We start from the raw sequence: 25,122 nt of genomic DNA on the forward strand, positions 1-25,122 counted from the left end.
TTTTCTTATTTGCTACTCCGTAAAGAATCCAGCCTACTAACCTAACCAGAGAAGCAGGAAGCCAAGCAACGAACCTAAACAATCGAGCTTGACGCATACAAATATAGATACCTGTAGGACTTTACTTTTAACAATAGGTTGCATTTGTAACCATGGTTATCACAACGTAACAAACGCGACCTATTAGTTGAGACGACTGGCAGTAGTCCTGATAATATTACTGTATTAGTCTTGTATTAGTCCTGATAATACAAGCTAATAATACAGCTTGAGAGTTGACCACAAGCAACACAACCCTTCAGTACACAACTCTGCCTCTCCAACACTTTCTCTACAACACCTCACTACTTTCCCTCAGTATTAGGGCCAAATCGAAAGGTACAAAAAAGAAACCTATCCCTTAACACGTCGAGCGAGTCTAGCCTGTCTGACCCCCTCCTTGACCACTGGTATGTTGGGGGAGGAGAGAGAGAGAGAGAGAGAGAGAGAGAGACGGAAGGGGGGAGATGGTAACCAGGAAATAAGGAGGAAAGCAAGAAGAGACTAAGGCAACATGGGAGGAAGACAAGAAGGTAGAAAAGCGGCAGGTAAGAGAGGGACAAGAGGAAATGCAATTAAATTCGAGAAGAGAGGAGTAAAGAGGGGAAGTTAAGACAGAATGAGGCAAAGGCGTGGAGGGGAAAGAGAAACGAGAGCTAAGAGACGAGAGTGTAGGGAAGAACGATGGAGGAGCAGAGAGGATGAGAGAGGACCACAACCAGGAGAATAACGAGGACGATGGATAATAATGATAATACAGTTGAGAAAATCAGTGGAAGAGAACGAGGCTGGAAGTAGCGTCCCGGGAGCTCCCAGACACACGCACACTTGTGTATGTGAAGAATACAGTACATAGTGAGGCACCACCACCACGTCCACCATGTTACAGTGTACTCCCTCAGTGCGCAGTGTACTGTGTGTGTGTGTGTGTGTGTGTGTGTGTGTGTATTCACCTAATTGTGTTTTGCGGGGGTTGAGCTTTGCTCTTTCGGTCCGCCTCTCAACTGTCAATTAACTGTTTACCAATTACTTTTTTTCCCTCACACACACACACACACACAACCAGGAAGCAGCCCGTGACAGCCGACTAACTCCCAGGTACCTATTTACTGCTAGGTAACAGGGGCATTAAGAGTGAAAGAAACTTTACCCATTTGATTGTGTGTGCGCGCGTGTAATGTAGTAGCTAAATTACAGCTAATGTAGCTGTAATATTGTAATGTAGCTAAACCTGCACAACCGCAACTTCATATATCCCGCACCACGCCTGCCAAAATGGTAATAAATAGTAATCGTGACTCGTCCATCAAGGGCGGAGATTTCAATGGTGAGGTGGAAATGATCCAAGTGGCGGGCCATTACCTCCCCACGGCCTCATTGTGGTACCAAGACGGTTAGGCCATTAACTGGATGAAGACCTCAGCAGACAACTGGACACTAAACTTGGGTTGTTTTAGATTTAGCTACTCTGAACGATATGTCCATGTAGCACGGGCTATGGTGAGCTCGTAATTGAGTTCGGTTATTCGCGATAACCTTGTTTCTCTGGTATTTGGGTAAAAATATTATATGGAGGTGGGGTTTCCTCCTTTTTCCCCGTTTCTTTTTCGCTTCTGTTTTAATCTTAAGACTTGGGATAAACCTACTCTTATATATTGTCTGTGTCTTTTGTTAAGATTCACTTCCTGAAACATTTTTAAGCTTACCTACCGTTTGATACACAAGTACGAATATTTCTATTTAACCAAAACTAACTCAACCCAACCCCACCTTACCTAGCCTGACCTGACCTGACTTACCAACATATACATTCGTCCCGAAAACAGAGGACAAATAATTTTGAAATGTACATAAACCCTCATAGGCACAGTTTGATAAATTTTACAACCAAGTACAAAACAGCAGTTACACTTCAAGTTCAACACTGTGTTCCAGGCAAGTGGTGAGGCAACATGTCTACCAGACCCCTTTCTCTGCCTCCTCCTCCTCCTCCTCCTCCTCCTCCTCCTGGTAGCCAGGGAGAGCATACTAATCCTCCAATTAAATTCCCCTCTCGAATCACCAACCCAAAAGAAAACGGAATGCAGGTAGTCAGAGTTATGAGAGAAAGTGGGATGCCGACGTGACCGGAGACTACGATGGGCAGGCGAGTGTGTGCATGGCTTCTCCCGGAGGACCCGGCCTGAATGGCAAGCAGCGTGTAGTAGTAGCAGCCTTACCCTACCAGCCACATACCACAGACCATCATATGGGTAGACAGCGAGGGAAGAGAGGCAGATGGTGGGCCATGGCCGCAGAGAAAGCGTGTCACCAGACGGACCACTGAACGCTTCTTCCTTTCGATGAATGGAATTCCAGGACGGGTTTTGCGTAAGGTCTGCGAGACAGTTGACACACACACACACACACACAGAGAGAGAGACAGAGAGAGATGGTGGTGACAGGAGAGACAAAAGTGGGGGTATTATAGTATCATAATATACAAAATAGCGGCCCATAATTTCAGCCAATAGCAACGCCAAGTTCCCAAACCTTTCGCATTCCAGTAAAAACCTCTCATGCGTGACGCAGTCATAGAAAATGGAACAACAGCATAAAGTACAAGGGTAAACAACTCTATAACTCCCCGCACACTAGACGTCGCTCCGAGTGTACGAACACTCAGTTCTCTTTAGAAAGTTATCATAGCCACCCCCAGTGGCAATGGCCTTTGAATCCTAAATCATGTCCGGAACTTTCTAATGGGCCGGATAAGACGAGATGAAGCTCTTATGACCCGGCCAGTGTGACGGGTGTACTATTATGTAGAATAAATGGCTTATCCGGCTGAGTGGTGAGCAAAGGCAAGGGAAGAGAAAGTAAAAGGTGAATGGTGAGACTGACTGACCAGTAAGAGTGGTGGCAGACTGGTCGAGGTAGTGGTGACTGACCCGTCCTCTGGTTTGGGTAGTGGTGATGATTGGTGGTGCTGATTTGCAATGATAAATGATAACGCTGGTAGTGATGAAGATACCACTGATACGGATGGTATTAACTGCCCATGACAGCAATCTGTGCAGAAAACCAACACACACAGTCACGGTGATCACAACACAAAGCAGCCCCCAGTGAAACTATAATGCTACACTTTCTCACTTTTAAAAGATAATCACCACTTGTCAAGTTGCCCAACCGTTACCACTCACACTGAACGATGAATCGTCATAAAAAAATAACTTTTTAAACAGCAAATTATAGACAAATTAATTCTCTATCACTTTATATACAAATCATGACCTTTTAGAAGTTATAATTTCTCTATAATTTCGCTTTGAATGCCCCGTTGGGTTGCTAATGTGAAATCAAAGGTAATTTGCGACCCGAAACCAAGGTTAGATAGAGAACATGTGTCCACACGTGTTCACACGTGTTCACACGTGTCCACACGTGTTAACACGTGTCCACGTGTCCACACACCTACGGACACAAATGTCCACACTCGTCAACAACAACTGTATGTAAAGCGAACAGTCACAATATGAAGGTCTCCAACAAGCAGTAATCTTCCCCAACACAGGTAGAAACCGACCGGAAACCAGCGATAGAACCGTAGAAACCAGAAACCGGTTGACAATGAACCAGCATCATGACCCAAGTATTGGCTCCATGTTCCCCCCCCCACACACACAAACACACACAAACACAGTATACCAGCTATGATAGAGAAGGCGGCCAAGAGTCATTGCATTAGTCTAGGAGTCGCGAATAAACATCTTTCAGTAGAGATCCATTAAATGACCAACACGGTAAGGAGTAGAGGTAGAAGGCTAGTGAGAATGCGAGGAGGGATAGGTAGGGATGAAGGGATAAGGAAGGGAAGGAGAGAGATAGGAAGCGGGCGGGACCAAGTAGAGTTAAGGAAGACTCCCACCGCTGCTACACTGACTATGCTGGAGGAGTCTGGCTGGCTGCCTGAGTCGGTAGCAACACCGACAATACACAGGAACACGGAGTCTAGCTACTTTCCCGAGCGCTCATCACACATGATAGTTGTTCCTGCTGGGCTACTTTCATCCGCTCCGGTGTGTGTGTGTGTGTGTGTGTGTGTGTGTGTGTGTGTGTGTGTGTGTGTGTGTGTGTGTGTGTGGGGGGGGGGGGTCAAGGCCTCTGAACATTAGATATATCGCTGGCCACACACTGACGTCAAGAATGCAGAATTAAAAATATATTCCCTTAAAATTTGAAGTACATCAAACCTTTAAAATTATAATTTAAATGCTAGACTTAAACAATAGTTTCAAGTTCCATTATTCAGTGTAACAAAATTTAGTAATACAGGGTGGGTCAAAAGTCTCCCTACATAGGGAAAATTAACAGCGATTATCATAAGTATAACTTCGCTCATAAAGTATGCTGTCCATGTTGCTATTACCACGAGAACACACACACACACTCCTAGTGGACTCTTGTTAACATGTCTGATATTATGTACGAAATTGAATTACTAAGATGATCCTTCAAGTGTTTCACGTTTCATCTTTTATCTGACTGTCTTCAAAAATATAGATTTGGAGAGCATAATATGCAATAAGGTCACACCTTGTTAGAGTTAGTTTCCCCTATGTATGGAAACATTTGGACTTTTGTATATAACAACTTGATCTTTCAGAATTTTACAGCACAGTGTTCAAGACTTTGAGGTTAAAAGGCCTCGTCACACCAAGTATGTACACGACAATTTCTCACACTTTGGGTCAAATATAGAGATCTCACGCCCCTGAGGGCTATCATACCACTACACATACACCTGTAAAACTCTTAACATGACCACCCACACACCTCAGAGATTAGCAACACGAGAAAATGTCTTGGTAAGTCGTTACACTCTTGTTTGGTGCTGCCCTCAAGACTTTCAACTGCCGGAGGGTAATCAAGGCCACAATAGCTTAGGGACCAACCAGGAGGTATACTTTAGTCCTAAATAATGTCCAGGACAAAATTAAATTCTCAAAATATATATACATATACACGAGACGGCGGATACAGCTCTCAGTGTACACATGGGACAATACACTCTAGTTACACACGTGAGGAGTGTTGTTGATTTAGAGGCGACGACGATCGAGGGATTGGATGCGCCCCGGCGTACCCGTGATGGATTAATCGCGAAGCCTGGAGAGGTGGAACTCCAAGCCAAATCGCAAAACGAGTGACGCCAATCACTAGAAACTAATATGCCATACGGCAAATAAACGCACAGTCAGGCAGAGGATTGGGGAGCCCCAGGAGTCCCTCAGGGTGACAAGCACCGGCCCCGCTCCACACAGAGAACACCAGGTAGTAAAATCAAGACTCGGCCCCCAACTAAAACGCAAAAAGTCATCCAGCGCCCCCCGGCAGAGCAGAAGCCGGCCGCCCACCACGACTGAGGGAACACCAGGAGCCCACCAAGACCCGCCAACCCCCGGCACCTCTCGGCCAAGCCGGCCCCTGAACACCGTCACCCCGCCGGGAGAACCACCCAGAACACGCAAAAAACAAAAATCTACCAACAATCCCGTGACCCAAGGCGATATGTTCGCCAGGCGTCGTACAATCGGACCGTTCAACAGGGATGTCAAACGGCAGTAGCAAAGCCAAAACGCGAAAACAGAACGTACTCAGGCGGCCCCCAGGCAGAGGACAGGTCCAGACGTCCGCTCGTCCTCAAGGTTGAACCAGGAGTCCCATACACTCACTTGAGTTACACAGGTGAGGACTGGTGAGGCGCCTGAGCACAAGGTAAACATATATACTCAGAAGGGAAACTCAGGGGCGCGTCTCAAGCTTACCAGGACCGGAAACTTCAAGGACTGGAGGACAATGGGGAAAGTTTTTGTGACTAAATAGCCTACACCTGTTTTACTGATATTAAAAAGTCTCTCCGTGTGATTCAGGCAGCCAGGCGCGTCAAGACAATACCATGACACCAGATAAAACGCTCCAGCTGTCGACAAGGAAGTGTAACTTGATTAAAACAGCCAAATTACTGACCATATGCCGTTACAAGTCTAATTCCTATGTAATCTACCCTGCTAAATTAGACTTTAGACTCAAAGGAATTCAAATTAGACATTATTACTGACTTCCCGTCCACTGGGATAGCGTGGAGTGAGGATTTTCAAGGTCAGATAACTGTAAGTCCCTGGAACAAGGAAGAGGGACTATAGTTACCCCCGACGCCAACAGATGGTGCTGACATCCTCCTGCTTGACGCCTCTCGCCCACAGGTGGCGCGCAACTCTTCACAAACGCATGTCAAATATATTTGACCAAACACATATTAGCCTGTCGTTGACTGTGAGGGAGGTTTAGAGGGCTAAAACAAAGGAAAATGGCGTGAGTGGGGGAGTAAGAGTGGGCAGACTGTGTTGTCCAGTGGTGGCGTTGTCAAGGCCGCGTAACTGTGCCCGGCCTGCGCCGGGGACCAGGCCGCACCCTCTCTTGCGACACCTTACTCTCGCCCTAGTCTCTATAAGGCCACTTGGCACTCCACCGCCTGGCTCTACAGTCTCAGATAGAGTTTCACATAGAGCTGTAGAGCTTAATTAGTGTTAGTGTGCATGTATCAGCCAGTTTCAAGACGTTGAAACTGATACTTTGAAACTTTGAAAGTGATGTTAGCCATCTGTCTAACGTTAGAGTCATGCTACTCAAAATAGCGAGATTTGTTAGAAAACTTCACGACAGGGGAAAAAAGACACTATGACAAGGAACCATAAAGCTCATTAGCTAAAATATCAGTGGTAAACACTGCATCTCCAAGAAAACTATTAAATATTCCATAAATGAAACATACAAGTGATTTTATAAGTGTCAAACAACGCACTTTACACCAACCACCACTTTTGTTGGTACAAAAATGGTGGTTGGGTTACACGCGCTGACCGTCGCTCTACCCGTCCTGCTCAAATGGTTGGGCTGGACGGTAGAGCGACGGTTTCGCTTCCTGCAGGTCCCCGTTCAATACCTGACTGTCCAAGTGGTTGGGCACCATTTCTTCCCCCCCTACCCCCCCTCCGTCCCACCCCAAATCCTTGTCTTAACCACACACACACACACACATAGGCTCAGGAACCTGTACACCTGTTGATTGACGGTTGAGAGGCGGGACCAAAGAGCCAGAGCTCAACCCCCGTAAGCACAACTAGGTGAGTACACACACACACACACACACTGTGTGTGTGTGTGTGATAGTTTCTCTTTCCTGGGAGAACTGTAGTAAATGTAAACCAAAATCTAGTGTATTGTCTGCTCTCTGTCTGTCTGTCTGTCTCTCTCTCTCTTTCATTCCGTCGCGCTCATTCCTCTTTATGCCTGTCACAAACGCCCTTTTTACTCTCAGCCATATTCACTCTTAATATATTTTTTTGGTTCATGTCTAATTCTATTTGCTTCATTTTGTTTCAATGGTGAAGTTCCTTTGTTCTCACCTTTCCCTGCCACCATTCTTTTTTTTGTTCACTCTTCGTTTGTTTATTTTTGTTCTTTTACACGAGAGCTATTGCGTTGCTTTATTCTATCAATGGTTCAGGTCAGTTTGTTTACGCTTTATTTGTTCCTTCCTCTCGCTTCTCCACCTTCCGTTTTCTTTATATTGTTCTGTTGACGCTTAATACCTCTTCCATGTTTTATAATCAAACTACCATTTAATATCTAATAAATTAAAATGTTATTTCGCAGTCATGATTTTTTTCTGGTTAAAATACACAAAAAATGACATTCAAATTGACATTGAAATTATTTATTTGAGTCAAGAGAAGTTTAGCAAATAGTCAAATAGATTGGAACCACCGTGACAATTATCCGTACTTGATGGCGTTCTTTCAGACACCTTAGTACTAATAAAACAAGAATATTATAATATATATTATAAGTAATAGCAGGAGCCACCGACAGAATTAAATATTTACTGGAAAATAAGTACCGTTTGGGCGGGAAATATACAACAATTGCGCGGGAGACTGAGAGACGTTGGCGGGAAAAAACAGCTGAGCGACGTAAACAAAGTTTCTTCTCCCACTCACGCCACGTTCGCCGCCGCTGTCAGTCAATAGACCATGAGACCATAATAGACCATGAGACCTCATGGTCTATTGGAGACTTCGGAGAAACCCCAAGCCACAGGAGAGGCCTTGAGAACCCAGAGACCACGTCAAGCCGCAGCATGATTTATGTATTGACCTGAATGCCGTAAATCCCAAGCCACAGAAGGGAAGCTTTGAACAATGGGGATATCAGAAAACCACATAACCATACTAATGATGTAACCTTAACTGAATATGATGTACATTGTAATAACCTTAACTGAATATGATGTACAGTGTAGTAACCTTAACTGAATATGATGTACAGTGTAATAACCTTAACTGAATATGATGTACAGTGTAGTAACCTTAACTGAATATGATGTACAGTGTAATAACCTTAACTGAATATGATGTACAGTGTAGTAACCTTAACTGAATATGATGTACAGTGTAGTAACCTTAACTGAATATGATGTACAATGTAGTAACCTTAACTGAATATGATGTACAGTGTAGTAACCTTAACTGAATATGATGAAAATGATGAATATGATACGATGAACTACGATATTATGCCTGGTAGAAAATAGAGAAAATAAGTCGACTCTAAATGTGGGCATTAAAAAATAAGGTTTTGAGGTCCGCGTTTTCTACTGGCGACACACATGAGTGGAACTTGGAGAGGAAACTTCCATAATTAGGCCATTTCTCGGACGGTGGTTTATGTAAATGAAGTCAAGGAGCAAACGAGTCCAGCTGAGCCCACCATCTAGGCCAGGCGGACACAGCGTGTAAAGCCGGATGGACCAAACGGCTCCGGCCAGCGCCGGTCAGACATTGAAGATGATTATGACGGTAAAAATAATAATACTAACAGGTGTGTGTATTTCGGAGAACCTGGGTAAATACATACACATCTTTCAGTGTATTATGGCATTACACCGATCAATTGATGTGGTGTAGAGATACTTTATCAGGAATGTATGACAGCAAGAGGGTCTCTGGTCTCTGTATGGGGCTGTTGCAACTGATTGATAGATTGGTCGCACTTTATCCAGGGCTAGAAAATCATTTATCTATCAGTTTCGAACTGTGAGCGAGTGTGTGTGTACTTACCTAATTCACCTAATTGTGCTTGCGGGGGTTGAGCTCTGGGTCTTTGGTCCCGTCTCTCAACCGTCAATCAACAGGTGTACAGATTCCTGAGCCTACTGGGCTCTATCATACTTACACTTGAAACTATGTATGGAGTCAGCCTCCACCACATCACTGCCTAATGCATTCCATCTCTTAACTACTCTGACATTGAAAAAGTTCTTTTTAACGTCCCTGTGGCTCATTTGGGTACTCAGTTCCACCTGTGTCCCCTTGTTCGCGTCCCAACCTAACGCGGATACGCGAATGTGTGTGTGTGTGTGTGTGTGTGTGTGTGTGTGTGTGTGTGTGTGTGTGTGTGTGTGTGTGTGTGTGTGTGTGTGTGTGTGTGTGTGTGTGGACGTGTCTAGGATCTTGAGTGTGGAGAAAGGTATAGTGCTTCTCGCTCTAGCGGTTTGTAACATTATTTTTCTCATCCGTAGTAGTTAGTAAATGGAATGCATTAGGCAGTGATGTGGTGGAGGCTGACTCCATACACAGTTTCAAATGTAGATATGATAGAGCCCAGTAGCCTCAGGAACCTGTATATCAGTTGATTGACAGTTGAGAGGCGGGACCAAAGAGCCAGAGCTCAAACCCCGCAAGCACAAATAGATGAATACACACACACACACACACACACACACACACACACACACACACACACACACACACACACACACACACACACACACAACAGAACACACTGATGGTCGTGGCAGTATAAAAACAAGAACAGCAGCGAAGAATCACTGGGAAACAGGAACCAGAACTACGCTGAAAAGTGGAGTTGTGTGGCCTGACCTTTGACCTGCCGCTACCGCCCTCTGACCTTGATCTCTACCTGACCCAATTTTCAGGCCTTTAACCCGTGGGATTAATCTACGGAAGAGCAACATTTTATTTATTTAATCAGGAGAGAGAGAGAGAGAGAGAGAGAGAGAGAGAGAGAGAGAGAGAGAGAGAGAGAGAGAGAGAGAGAGAGAGAGAGAGAGAGAGAGAGAGAGCTTCTAATATTACTATAGAGGACAAATAACGTACTTACAGTACTCTATGAAGCCACCAAAGTCTACAATGCAAATATCACCAGTGATAAATTCGTTTGAATTTCGCGGGGAAAAAATGGCGCCAAAATATAAAGAAACTCTACGTTGTCACATTTCACCATAAACAAACCCTCCGGTGCCACATATTGTGTTGTGGTAATGCGCACGTCATTTAGCGAGACATCTCGAGTATGCACCAAACTTCCACACCTTACTGAGATAACTTTAAACATCTAACAGCTTAAGTTAGACACATAAAAAGAGTTTTCCTCCAACGCTTAACAGGTAATTTGATGTAAATAATAAGATATAATCTCATTATGTAGAGGAGCAGCACACAAAATTAGAAGAGAAAGGTGGAGAGGGAACAATAATGAAGATGATGCTAAGACAGACAATACATTAATAACCGGAAGCTTAAGACAGCCGCGAAGGGGGATAATAAGACGAAGGATTCTTACTTACGCTGACATTGAAATTCCCACGACACCTGCGAGTACGTCCGTGTGGGGTTATCTCTGTGTTATCATCTCAAGATCAATAACAAAATGTTCAACAGATCACACTGTTCCTCTTTATAAGATAGCTGCTATCCGGTGACAACAACCCGCGCTGTATAGGACCAGGTGTACAGTGTTCCTCGGGTACCATCACCACCCTCCAGCAGTCATCCACAGCAGCAACCCACCGCTTTATTGGACCAGGTGGCCAGTGCTCCTTCTCATTTGTCTTATAAATTATATATAAACACATTATATCCTCACAAAGCGATTCCATCCAACCTTGTCTTTCATAAAACCCGGTTAGTTGCCTATATTCACTATCATCTTCCTCACACACTCACAATAGTGATGATATTCACTATCATCTTCCTCACACACTCACTATATCCGCCCCTCTTCCTTCCTTTACTCTTAAATTAATTTGACTACATTGTTTACCAGTCTACCGTTCATTCCTTGAACATGGCTCAGCCTTCTCAGTAAGTTGTCAACCAAGAAGTTTACTGATGGTTACACTTCACGTCTCTCTATGACAAGTTTCACTCTTTATCTAACTATCCCAACACCATTGATGGTTCTCGGATTGTTTACGGCAACACTGTACCATCGTCTCTCAACCACACAGGAACCAGCACCACCACTCCTTCATGTAAATCCTCGGGCTGCAGATATTGATATTTTCACGTGTGTTTAGCTAATCTTGTTTACATAACCACTGCAGCAGCCTCTTCCCTTCCCCCGAGTGACCGCACTCAACCTCAGCTGCAGAGATGTCACTCTGAGTGAGCACACATCTCAGGCGTGTCACCTGGTCGACCACTTCCAGCACATCACCACTCACATCTCACACACCATCTCTCTCTCTCTCTCTCTCTCTCTCTCTCTCTCTCTCTCTCTCTCTCTGTCTCTCTCTCTCTCTCTCTCTCTCTCTCTCTCTCTCTCTCTCTCTCTCTCTCTCTCTCTCTCTCTCTCCAGCCCATCAATTTACTCGTGTCCATATCCCCGGCTTCCAGTCTCCTCTCGCACAGCTTAATACACTTTTTTCTACAGTCATAAATCTATTCCACTCTGCTAAAAGAATTCTCCGGTCAAATCTGAAATTTGTAATAGTTTACAGCCTCTCTTAACACTCCGACCTTGACCTCCTCCTCCCGCAGGTGTATACACACCTGGTAACGAGGGTGACAACACCGCCCTGACGCACACCAACATTACCACCCCAACCAGGCACAATAACACCAGTAACTTACACATGCACCGCTGCCTTCATATAAACTTTACACGCCATTAGCTACTCCACTCATGCTCGCCACTCTCCAAATTCACCATCCTTCTCTATCAACTGTGTCATGTTTTTTTTTTTCAAGTTCAGAAATGCCATGAACATCTGATAATCTTTCTGATCTGTCTTCTGTCTGTCACTATGGAAACCACCGTCTTCATCACTCATTAGTTTGTTTGTAACTGTTTGTACTCTTCTGGTCACTATCCTGCCACACACACTTTGCTCACTACAATACAATGACTAAACTATTTTGCTTGCAGGGATATTCATACTAAACTAATGCCTCTTTAGTTCTTACACTCACTTCATTTTCATATATTTTTATAATGGTATAATCTTTCCTGTGACAGCACGTTCTTGTGTTCACAGTCTCCTTGATCACCATCACCAACGCTTCCTCTGTGCTCCGTCCCCCTCTTGCTCATTCCGTTATTTAAGAGCGAGATGCTCAAAGTTCGTCTTAAGCAGGATATCTTAAAAAGAGATGTAGTCCGCTATGTCTAGGCCGCCGCCTCCTTACCCAAGACAGCCTTGCGTCTACCACCAACTCGTAATCCGACAGCATCCAGCGTCACTTTGACTGACCTGGCCCACCTGTCTCCAAGATCGTAGGTATAATCACTACAGCCGGGCCACTACTACCCACTACAGAGGTTGGTGCAGTGTAGGCGACCTAATTCACAATTACACTCAATCGTATTTTTATAATTGATCTGTACTACTTTTGATGATATTTTAAATATTTGTATTATTAGTAGTATTATTAATATACCAAAACTTTGTCCAGTCATGATCACACCTTAATATATCTCTCTATCATACGATCATATCTCCTCGCCTCCCTTGTGGCCTCCACGACCTCCCTGTGGCCTCCACGACCTTTCCTGTGGTCTCCACGACCTCCTCTGTGGCCCTCTCGCCTCTCCTGTGGCCTCCACGACCCTCCCTGTGGTCTCCACGACCCTCCCTGTGGCCTCCACGACGTTCCCTGAGACCACAACCCTCCCTGTGGTCTCCACGACCCTCCCTGTGGCCTCCACGACCTTCCCTGAGACCACGACCCTCCCTGTGGTCTCCACGACCCTCCCTGTGGTCTCCACGACCTCCCCTGAGACCACGACCTTCCCTATGGTCTCCACGACCTCCCCTGAGACCACGACCTTCCCTATGGTCTCCACGACCTCCTCTGTGGTCTCCACGACCTCCCCTGAGACCACGACCTTCCCTATGGTCTCCACGACCTCCTCTGTGGTCTCCACGACCCTCCCTGTGACCTCCACGACGTCCCCTGTGACCACCTTCAACATACAACAACTCACACTCACTCAACCTTCCCCGCTGAGTGTCGGGGTGTGGTTGTGTACACACAAGTGACCAAGAGGGAGACCAGTGGTGAGTGAGACTGCTACGGTGACCGCCGCCAGCTACCTAAAGGTTAACGCTTGTCTTGTGAGCTTTGAGACAACTGAATGTGAGGTTTAAATGGCAGACGATCACCTCGTTACGTCAGGCCGGCCTTGACCAGCACTTTAGACTTGGCAACATTGATCACATCTGTAACTTTACTGGTCAATTTACAGTAATAAGGAAGACTGAGGTCTCTGTTGCAACTGGCAGAAATTGACAAGTATATTTGTCTAGCCTTGCACAGTCAGCTGATATCAACCTTTAAATAGCACTAGACCACGCCGCTCTATTAGCCAATCCACTCAATTACAGCTAACAACAGTTGCAAGATATAATCTACTGGACTAATACAACATTGTTACCCTTCTACATTTGTCGTTTACCTATATATATATATATATATATATATATATATATATATATATATATATATATATATATATATATATATATATATATATATATATATATATATATATATATGCAGGTGTAGGCAGTGAGCCACGTGTTTCCAGATCACATACGTGATCCTTAACACCGGGTTGCATAAGAGATGAGAGTCCTCCAACACATAGTGATTACTGAAGAGTCAGTATTACCAGGGGATGAAGGAGGTTGTGGATCAATACACAAGGTGCAGCTCCCCTCATACCGTAACATCTGTGAGAGAAGCTGTTCGGAAAATGAAGTGAAAATAGACAAGAGGGGAAGGGAGGGAGGGGTCGATAACTGGCACAAGGTCTCTCCTGCTTGTGACACACTCGTGGGGGGGGGGGGGGTCCTGGGGCGGGGGGTCCTGGGGTGGGGATCCTGGGTGTGGGGGGGTCCTAGGGAGAGAGAGGGTTCCTGGGGCGGAGGAGCTGGGGCGTTCCCTCATTTTAACAAAGACGTCTGAAACTGATACTCGTCTCTGTCTACGCTACTGCTGGAAAGCCTTGTGTGATTAACCGTCAAGGCTATGGAAGGCTGAAAGTGAAACTGGACCAAGATCCAACCACCACCAGTTATGGGACGAGGCAGATATACAGCGCGATATAAACTGTTCTTCAGAAGCGAACACTGATGTAGGTGAGATCAGGAAGATATAATTGATTCAATTCACTACCTGGAGACGTTGATCAATGTGTCCAGGTAGTGTCCTGCAAGACATCTCAAGTACTTGACACACTAACACGTCTAAGCACTAGACTCACCACCATTCTACAACCATTCGTCATCACTACTAACACACAGAAGACAGCGCCCAGGAGCTAAAGATCAAGTATGAAAATTTGAGCCTTAAATCCGTTTCAGTGAAATGTGAAGCAAATACATTACTAGGCCTAGTGTACATACATCATCATGACACTAGGCCTACTGGAGACACCCACGTCAAATACATCAATACAGTAGGCCCACTGGAGCCAGCCCTACAGCAGTGTATATACTAGCGGGACACTAGAGGCAGAGCAGGGCACAATACACCCTTAGCTGGAGACATCCTGGGCAAGACTTGGTCTCTCCCGTCCACTCTGGTGCTTAACCAAGTCCCACCCAGCTGTCATCTGGCGACCTGAGTCCACCTCCTCGGAGGGTAGAAAGAGCCTAAGCTACTCTATCTATTTGAGATGTATTTTATCGTCTCAATAAACGTACTTGAACAGAGTTCACCTGTCACATTCACCTGTGTGTACCTGAGTCCACCTGCCACGTGCACCTGTGGCTATCTGGCCACCGGGAACTTTCACATATACGTATATGGCCATCAGCTACATCATGTGTCCATCTGGCCATCTTCATTGGTGCTTGCCTGGCCATCTAGCACCCTCATATGTGACTGTCTGGGACCTTCACGTACACCTGACTGACTCCTTCATCTATACCTGCAGCTCTCGACACCTACAACTGTCTTAGTTCTTCACCTGAGTAACAGGACGCATGCCACGCCCACCACTAATTCCCTCACCTGGTATTACCAGGTGGGAAGCAGGTGCTTCAGGTGACCAAGTGAAGTACCTGGCTCTCCACACCCTCCTGCTTCTCCGGCCTCTTTGTTCTCACTGGCCACTTGTACCACCTTTATGACCTAACATCAAAATGGGTTCATGATCTCGTGTTGACTGTCCTCGCGGTGAACCAGTCATCAATGTCTCTACCTCCTCACCCAACATCTTACTTCAAATTGCTCGTCATTCGTTTTAACTGGCCTTCAAGTACATCCTTGATTCTATTACTCTCTGTCTTCTGTCTCTTCCATTTCTTTGTGTTCAGTGGAAATGAAACGTTTCGGTCATTGTTATCGACTAAGATGACATTCCTGGTCTGCTGCTGTGACTCTTCATTGACCTGTCTGCTGCTCCTGCCTCTCCAGTGGTCCGCCCTGACCCCCTCCCCCCCTCCGCCTCCCACCCTGCTCGCTGCCCACCTGCTGCCCTCCGGTAACTATCCTCAGCCTCCACCATCACGTCACCTGACGCCAACATTCACCACCACAACCTGCCATCTTCACTTTGTCTTCTACGCCATCTCCCCTTCACCACCACCACCAGGGCACGGCGGCTCTCCCTTCTCCACCACGCTCCCTCCATCACCTATTTCTTTATCCCACTTTCACTTTTTACTTTCGTCTTGTGCTCTCAGCGTTATGGTGTGAGGCTTCAACACACACCTCAACGGGGAGTGTTGACTTGAAATAAGCATTCAATTTGGCATTTGCTTTGCTTTTCACTTGAGAACTTGAGATCATCGCTCTACCAACCAGGGGCCAGATTCACGAAAGAACTTACGCAAACACTTACGAACCTGTACATCTTTTCTCAATCTTTGGCAGCTTTGTTTCCACTTATTAAACTGTTAATGAGCTCCGAAGCACCAGGAGGCTGTTTATAACAATAACAACAGTTGAATGGGAAGTTTTCATGCTTGTAAACTGTTTAATAAATGTAACCAAAGCCTTCAAAGATTGAGGAAAGAGGTACACGTTCGTAAGTGCTTTCGTGAATCTGGCCCCAGGTCATGAACGCTTCCAACGAGGGACTCAGAAAGTGTCTGGTACTCAAGAGATGTGAGTTGTTCCTGGAGCACTACCAAGGTCTCTCTCATGCTAGTCAATCTCTTCATCCATCTCCTCAATTTCAATCGGGTTTATTACAGGATTAAAATGTAGACTGAGAGCAACTAGCTATCTGCAGAGTGTTTCATATCTGCTAGCACTCTGCTATGTTTGGTATCAATGGCGTTGTCGTAATTTACAGGTCCGAGTTCAATCCCTTATGTTGTAATCGAATGATGTCATCATTACTTGTGACATCTATATTATATTATATTATATTATATTATATATATATATATATATATATATATATATATATATATAATATATATATATTTATATATATATATGCCCATATATATATTTATATATATATGGGCATGTCCCGAAGTGGGCATGTGCCACACATGCCCACTTGGGGACCGTCAGCCCCAAAGATCTCAGTATATAGGCAAGACAACAACGTCTCTCTCTCTCTGGGTAATTAACTCCGCACAAACAACAGGGCTCCATCAAGGAGCATATAATCTCCTCATCACCAGAGAAATCTTAACAAGACGAAAAATAGGTTAGACTGGTATAATAATTGATGAGGTGTGGTTGAGTCAGGAACCTGACTATAGAGTGGTAGCCCCGTCCCTCCCCCCCCCCCCAGTTGACCCGACACCACTCGGCCCAAGGTACTGGTGAATGGTGAGGGCCAAATAGGTTCCGTTCTACCATGACTCTAATTTACCCGCCAAAACTCTACCTTCAACTCCATCTATGACATCAAAATAACCACACAAAAAAACATGAAGAACAGACCTAAAAAAAATTTGGCCTAAAAGAGAGCGCTCCAGACCCTTTCACTTTCAGACTTGTCCTGTGGGTCGAGTTTTTGTCACTGTGTGGTCACCGGTAAATGTCTGGTCACTGCTCGTGACCTCATCTTGTCTCTTATATGACACTTTTGATAATTCGGCTCCTGTGCTGAAGCGTGTGGGCTTCCCAGGCCTCCTGGCTTACCCGACGGCACTACCTTAAGACAACAATCTACCTGGGGTAATACTTCCCAGTACATCTTATCGTATTAAGCTTCCAAACCTGATATGTAAGTTTAACACACGAATAATTTTGTTTACATGTGTCTCAATAAACTTGCATAGAATTTTTGGAAGATTAATATCACAAGTTACAATGGTATATTATATATATATATATATATATATATATATATATATATATATATATATATATATATATATATACATATATATATATATATATATATATATATATATATATATATATATATATATATATATATATATATATATATATGTATGTGTGTGTGTGTGTGTGTGTCAAATATTAAGTCAATAATCAATGCCCCTTAATGAACAGTTTCCACAGAACTGGGGAATCCTACAAACAGGTGAAGGAAACCAAGAGTTAGAGTCTAATCCATTCCAAAACGAACCCGTTAGGAACAGTTGGCAGAGGTTGCAGCGTTCAAGACACAGGATGGTATATTCTTTACCAAAAATAGCGTCAGGCAGGTATATAATACAACTGACGGTTGTACAGAGGTAAACACGTATTAATGAAAGTACAGTCAAGAATGTAATGTGTATAGCGACCATTCACCCAGGGTACGGCACACACTATGTAACTTTTTGATCACTTGCCGGCAACACCCTTTCTCTCGCGTGCAACTTGTTCACTCGACACTGACTGCGGCTTCGACTCACCCCACCTAACCACTTCGCATTTCTAAATTTACCCCCTGACAAAATATCATTATTCCCCTCACTGTACTAACATCCCATTGTCAATACCCACATAAACAAATTTGTTTACGAAATATACAAAACCCGCAAACACATCAACAACAGCTGAGACAGCCGTTAGACAACAGAAACTCTTGGAGACAACAGAAGACTCGGTCAGACCCTTGGCGCGGCAAGAAGACCTTTCTCTCTGAGAACCTGTGGGAGGCGGGGCAGGAGGTCACAGCGTGTAAAAGCAATCACACGAAAATATCAAAAGTTACTGAAAAAGTGAGAAGTGGCATGAAGCCCGAGGAAGCTTTCACACTCCATCTCTATAATTCGCTTTCCAGTATTCAAATTTATACGAAGCAAATAACTGATACTCTACGTGAGCGGAATATGGAAAGTTGTCGATAAATGTCATGTGCAGTTTTAAAAGTTTAAATATAATTGTATTTGTATATAACTTTAGTCTTTTTATTAATGATTATTAGTGATAAGAGGTTTCAGAGAGGCTTTAGGACTGAACATTACGGCTGCATAGTCGGATTGTTTGGGTGAAGTAGCCTAGTATACTACCTCATACTCGTAGCCTAGCATACTACCTCATACTCGTAGCCTAGCATACTACCTCATACTCGTAGCCTAGTATACTACCTCATGCTCGTAGCCTAGCATACTACCTCATGCTCGTAGCCTAGTATACTACCTCATGCTCGTATAGCCTAGCAGACTACCTCATGCTCGTAGGCTAGCACACTACCTCATGCGCGTAGCCTAGCAGACTACCTCATACTCGTAGCCTAGCACATTACCTCATGCTCGTAGCCTAGCACACTACCTCATGCGCGTAGCCTAGCAGACTACCTCATACTCGTAGCCTAGTAAACTACCTCATGCTCGTAGCCTAGCACTGTACCTCATGCTCGTAGCCTAGCACACTACCTCATGCTCGTAGCCTAGCACACTACCTCATGCTCGTAGCCTAGCACACTACCTCATGCTCGTAGCCTAGCACACTACCTCATGCTCGTAGCCTAGCACACTACCTCATGCTCGTAGCCTAGTAAACTACCTCATGCTCGTAGCCTAGCACACTACCTCATGCTCGTAGCCTAGCACACTACCTCATGCTCGTAGCCTAGCACACTACCTCATGCTCGTAGCCTAGTAAACTACCTCATGCTCGTAGCCTAGCACACTACCTCATGCTCGTAGCCTAGCACACTACCTCATGCTCGTAGCCTAGCACACTACCTCATGCTCGTATAGCCTAGCACACTACCTCATGCTCGTAGCCTAGTAAACTACCTCATGCTCGTAGCCTCCTAGCATACTACCTCATGCTCGTACAGCCTAGCATACTACCTCATGCTCGTAGCCTAGCACACTACCTCATGCTCGTAGCCTAGCACACTACCTCATGCTCGTAGCCTAGTAAACTACCTCATGCTCGTAGCCTAGCACTGTACCTCATGCTCGTAGCCTCCTAGCACACTACCTCATGCTCGTAGCCTAGCACACTACCTCATGCTCGTAGGCTAGCACACTACCTCATGCTCGTAGGCTAGCACACTACCTCATGCTCGTAGGCTAGTACCTCTCTGGTGTGCATGGGCTATACCCCCCCCCCCTAGTACTTCAGCCGTCCTCGTGAGCCTTTTTTTATTATTATTATTTTCTACCACAGACGTGGCCACACATTTACAATGCTAACCAGCATATATACATTTTCTTCTGTCCTCCATGGACAGGGTTAGAGATTTGTCAAACATACATTTCAGAGATTTATTGAACAACCACAGAAGGTGATCGTAGTGCTGGCCAAGCTTCAACACTATCATAGCGTCTGTGTGTTTTGCTTGCTCTCTTGACGGCCTCACCATCAAATATTTCCAAGAGGTTTGTACAAAAAAAAAAAAAAAAAAAAAAACATTTAAGCCAATCCATTCGGCCAAAACTTTCTTCCTACAATGCCGTGGGAATACGCAGCGGCCACCTGTCCAAACTTGGTTGTAGCTCACTAAATGAGTTTGTGCCACAGAATCTCTCGGAAACGTTGGTGCCAGACTTGCATTGTTGCAACTTCTATGTCAATTGAGAACTGTGAAATGGAGAATGGTGACGAAATTCCCGAAAATGAATGTGGGGGAGGAAATCTTTTGAAGATCTTATTTGTGGGCGAATATTTTCATTCAGTTATAGTGGTTCCTGCTTTATATTCACCAGCGATGATGGGGCACCTTGTAACACCCCCCCCCCCCCCGCCACCCCTCCCCCCCCCCCCAGCACCGGGGAGAGTGATGGATGATGGTCCAAAGCGGTGATCCTGGTGATAGTGGTGACAGGTGCTGCATGGGTCACTGCTTATCCACACACCACCACCATCAGGATCATCACTAGTGACAACTCAATGTCCTCAGTTACCCTGGGAGCCTGTGTCCACTTGGCTACCCTGGAAGCCTGAGGCCACTTGATTACCCTGGGAGCCTGAGGCCACTTGTCTACCCTGGGAGCCTGAGGCCACTTGGTTACCCTGGGAGCCTGAGGCCACTTGGTTACCCTGGGAGCCTGAGGCCACTTGGTTACCCTGGGAGCCTGAGGCCACTTGGTTACCCTGGGAGCCTGAGGCCACTTGGTTACCCTGGGAGCCTGAGGCCACTTGGTTACCCTGGGAGCCTGATGCCACTTGGTTACCCTGGGAGCCTGAGGCCACTTGATTACCCTGGGAGCCTGATGCCACTTGGTTACCCTGGGAGCCTGATGCCACTTGGTTACCCTGGGAGCCTGAGGCCACTTGGTTACCCTGGGAGCCTGAGGCCACTTGGTTACCCTGGGAGCCTGAAGCCACTTGGTTACCCTGGGAGCCTGAGGCCACTTGGTTACCCTGGGAGCCTGAGGCCACTTGGTTACCCTGGGAGCCTGAAGCCACTTGGTTACCCTGGGAGCCTGAGGCCACTTGGTTACCCTGGGAGCCTGAAGCCACTTGGTTACCCTGGGAGCCTGAGGCCACTTGGTTACCCTGGGAGCCTGAGGCCACTTGGTTACCCTGGGAGCCTGAGGCCACTTGGCTACCCTGGGAGCCTGAGGCCACTTGTCTACCCCTGTGGGCACTAGGCTGCCTAATTCTTGGAGCCTGAGGCCACTGCGCTAGGCTACCCCTGAAGCCTAGTAGCAGGCAGATGCTCACAGTTACGACGGTAACTGAAGGTTCCTGAAGTCAGGCTACTGTAGACGCTTGCTGGTGGCCTGTTGATGATTGGCCACCTTCCCTGGAGACCTCTGCCTCCTAGTATATACATTAACAACGGTCAGGGAACAACGGACATGAAACTACACAAACACAAGACATTCAGTCCACGCATGAAGTCTTTTCTAGGCGTTGGATTAATGGGATAAGATACGTAGAGCACATTATATATACCATTGATACACTCTTCACTGTGGCACTGTGTTAGTAGGTCTTGTTGCATGCATCGTGCGAGGTTAGTGGAGTTAAGATTGGCCAGATGGGGGGTCTTGCAAGACGCCTCAGCTGGCTCATGGAGATCTACAAGTGCCTTGTTTGACTCTTAATTAGTTACAGAAAGTAATGAATGGCTGGTAAGTATTTTGAGAGGAATTCGAAGTATTTTTATGGCTATCTCCTTGGTCCAGGTGAGGTCATCCCGCTTGTCCCCAAGACTGGCACAGTGCCGTACTTGCAACACGTACTCGGAACAGGCCCTGAGGCTCAGGGATGGCCACCGCCAGGGCGGTGCACACCAGTAGTCCTGCCAGGATCCTCATGACGAAGGTGGCACTGTAGAGGGCGTCTCACTTGGCGAGTCTAAGAATGGTAGAGGAACACGTCCACACAGCGCGAGTGTTGGGTGAGGACTAGCAGGGCGACGCTCCTGGTGTGTGGGGGTCCCCCGCTAGCGAGAGTGATCTCTCCCCCCACCACCACCGTCACTCCTCCCTCAACTTCACTCCTACCCACCTTACCTCCACTAAACCTTCTTACTCCTACCTACCTTCTCCTCCCTTCAATCTCACTTCTATCCACCTTCTATCTCCTCAACCTCAGCCCACTATACCCAGGGCTCCGGCACCACATTCTACCTCCTAATTGACCGAAACGCTGTGCGTATTAGTGACTTTAGGCATAGTAAATACTAGCTCTATCTAGAAATCCAACATTCTGTTTGGAACGCATTTTGTATGTACTTTTAGCCATCTAGCTAGAATTCCTGGACGTCCAGGTCTATCGCCCGGCTGTACCCAGCTGCATCCGGCTGTACCCGGCTGCATCTGGATATCCGCAAGGTCACGATGCCACAGTCCGCATTTGAGGTCAACAGACCGACTAACAATCCCAGCTAACATTGTTGATCGGTCGTAAGTTCAAACACAAAGTTCCCCAGAATAACACATACCTTTATGTGCGACTTTGTCATAAAACCCATCATATATATTTTTAAAACTAATTACACGATATTAATATTTGAGGCTACAGCTTGTTATTTGTTTCTATAACCACACAAGCACATAGTAATACGCATGACCATAAGCCGTTCATATTTACAAGGCAAATCATGCTTCATTTACAGTTAATTATAGATGTACAGTAGATTGTTTAATACCGGGAAAAGTCAGTTTGTAACTGTCGCCGCTGCGGAGTTTTAAATAATTTAAATCATCATACGACAAACTTTTGTACATCATACGGCAATACATTCTTTTACGAGGTGATGGAAAGTTTGTAAAGGATTCATTGGTGATAAGATTCTTTCTCGTGGTGAGTGGGCCGCAGTTATTGTGGTGAGTGGGCCGCAGTTATTGTGGTGAATGGGCCGCAGTTTGTATGGTGACTAGGCCGCAGCTTGCGTTAGTACAAGCTGCGACACTTGGCAGCACCACCACACCATACAGGGCGGGGTAGGACCACCACACCATATAGGGCGGGGTGGCAGCACCACCACACCATACAGGGCGGGGTAGGACCACCACACCATACAGGGCGGGGGTGGCAGCACCACCACACCATACAGGGCGGGGGTGGCACCACCACCACACCATACAGGGCGGGGTAGGACCACCACCACACCATACAGGGCGGGACGGTAAACACCCACACATCACCACCACCGCCCAATAATTACCAAGTCACACTTAAGTAATGGTGTTCCCCAGGGTCCGCACCACACCCGTGATTTTCTACACTTCCTCTTTAATCTCAACTCTTGGTGGTCTTGGAGAGGAAACATCTGGCATCAACCATACGGGTCCGTCTGTCTGGCCAGACGGACTCGTAGACAGACGGATACAGTAAGCGGAGCCCAGTAGTCTCACTTTTCACAAGAATGAAATATAAAGACAGTTGAACATTCTTATCTGTCTCCATCCACTTGGTCGTCCAAAGGTACCTCTGTGGCCCCTCCCTCGCGTTACTTGGATGGTCCCTGCACACTTAGAACTACCATCTACAGTCTTCCTTCTTCTTGACGGTCATCACCATCACCAGGTATCATCACCATCACCAGGTATCATCTCCCTACCCTCTCTTCATCATGTCTCAAGTTTTCACTACTTTCTATCCTCGTCAAATCTCAACTGTATCCTAGCCCATCTACTCCGACCTACGACTCGACGCCATAAACGCATAAATCTTGCAAATATACCAATATAGTTCTTGATAAGTTTCTAGTGTTAATGTGTTTACATTTCAGGACGCCATGTATAAGTGGCACAAGATGCATTAAGTTGTATACATCTCTCGCTGGAGGTTGATCCAGCACTTATTATCGTGCTATGAATGCTCTTCGGCGCGGGCTGTGGGGATTCAGTCTTATCTCGCCATATTTAGTAACGATTTCACGTCATGTTCAACAAACGCAAAAAACAAATGCACCTCATAAACTGGCAGTCTGCACAGTTCGTTCAGGAACATTTTCAATTCTGTTCTGCTGATGTTCTTTTATTGTTAATGCTCTCGATGTTCAGGTTTCCAGGTCTATATGTTACTATCTGGGCACATCAGGCCCATACCTGCTATTACATGGCTATATCAGTCACACTTTCTATATGTTCTATAGCTATTCTATTTTTATTCCTGTTTTATATCTAAGCACCCCTCCAGGTACCTGGGACTAGATTCACGAAGCAGTTACGCAAGTACTTATGAACGTGTACATCTTTCCTCAATCTTTGACGGCTTTGGTTACATTTATTAAACAGTTTACAAGCATGAAAACTTGCCAATCAACTGTTGTTATTGTTATAAACAGCCTCCTGGTGCTTCGGAGCTCATTAACTGTTTAATAAAAGTAAACAAAGCCGCCAAAGATTGTGAAAAGATGTACAGGTTCGTAAGTGTTTGCGTAACTTGTTCGTGAATCTGGCTCCTGGTCTCACCAGCGCGCACAATACACTCAGGACTCCCGCTGTGCTGATGACACACTCACATTAATCGGTGACCTCGCTGAGCTCTGGTAAACTGTTCATCAAATGACTTGCTGAAGCTGATGACACGACCAACGCATCTCCATCTTAACGACCGTCTCGAGCTAACTGTCCAGGATCTGTCGTCGACGGATTCTTGACGTCATCGTACACCGCTATCGAGGATACCATGAAAAAATTCCTTGATTAGTTTCATGAATCAAATAAATATATTTATCTAGCAGTATATTTATTACTTGTCACATAAAATCAAACACAACAGCATCACATAACAGACAGAATCATGTGATCACATTGTTTTTTATCTACACAGTGATTTGTCCAGGGTCAGAAATAATGAACGGTTTAAATGCCAGCGGATTACAGGTTGTTAGAGAGCTTGGCGATGTGTGGCCTTCGCCAGACTCCATCTTTCCTGTATGCCAAGGAGG

The 25,122-nt window shown here is 45.6% G+C and overlaps 1 protein-coding gene across 1 annotated transcript in view; it reads right to left on the reverse strand.

Annotated features, from left to right (window-relative positions):
- The window catches only part of LOC123763006 (uncharacterized), a 123,765-nt gene extending 101,636 nt beyond the window's left edge, over positions 1-22,129 (reverse strand). The window contains exon 1 of the mRNA XM_045749920.2: positions 21,962-22,129. Within this exon, the coding sequence (XP_045605876.1) occupies positions 21,962-22,036 (75 nt within the window). The 5' untranslated portion in view covers positions 22,037-22,129. The remainder of the gene's footprint in view (positions 1-21,961) is intronic.
- Positions 22,130-25,122: the final 2,993 nt, after the last annotated feature.

The sequence above is a fragment of the Procambarus clarkii genome, chromosome 47 (assembly GCF_040958095.1).
Source record: "Procambarus clarkii isolate CNS0578487 chromosome 47, FALCON_Pclarkii_2.0, whole genome shotgun sequence".
In the NCBI taxonomy this organism is placed as follows: Eukaryota; Metazoa; Arthropoda; class Malacostraca; order Decapoda; family Cambaridae; genus Procambarus; species Procambarus clarkii.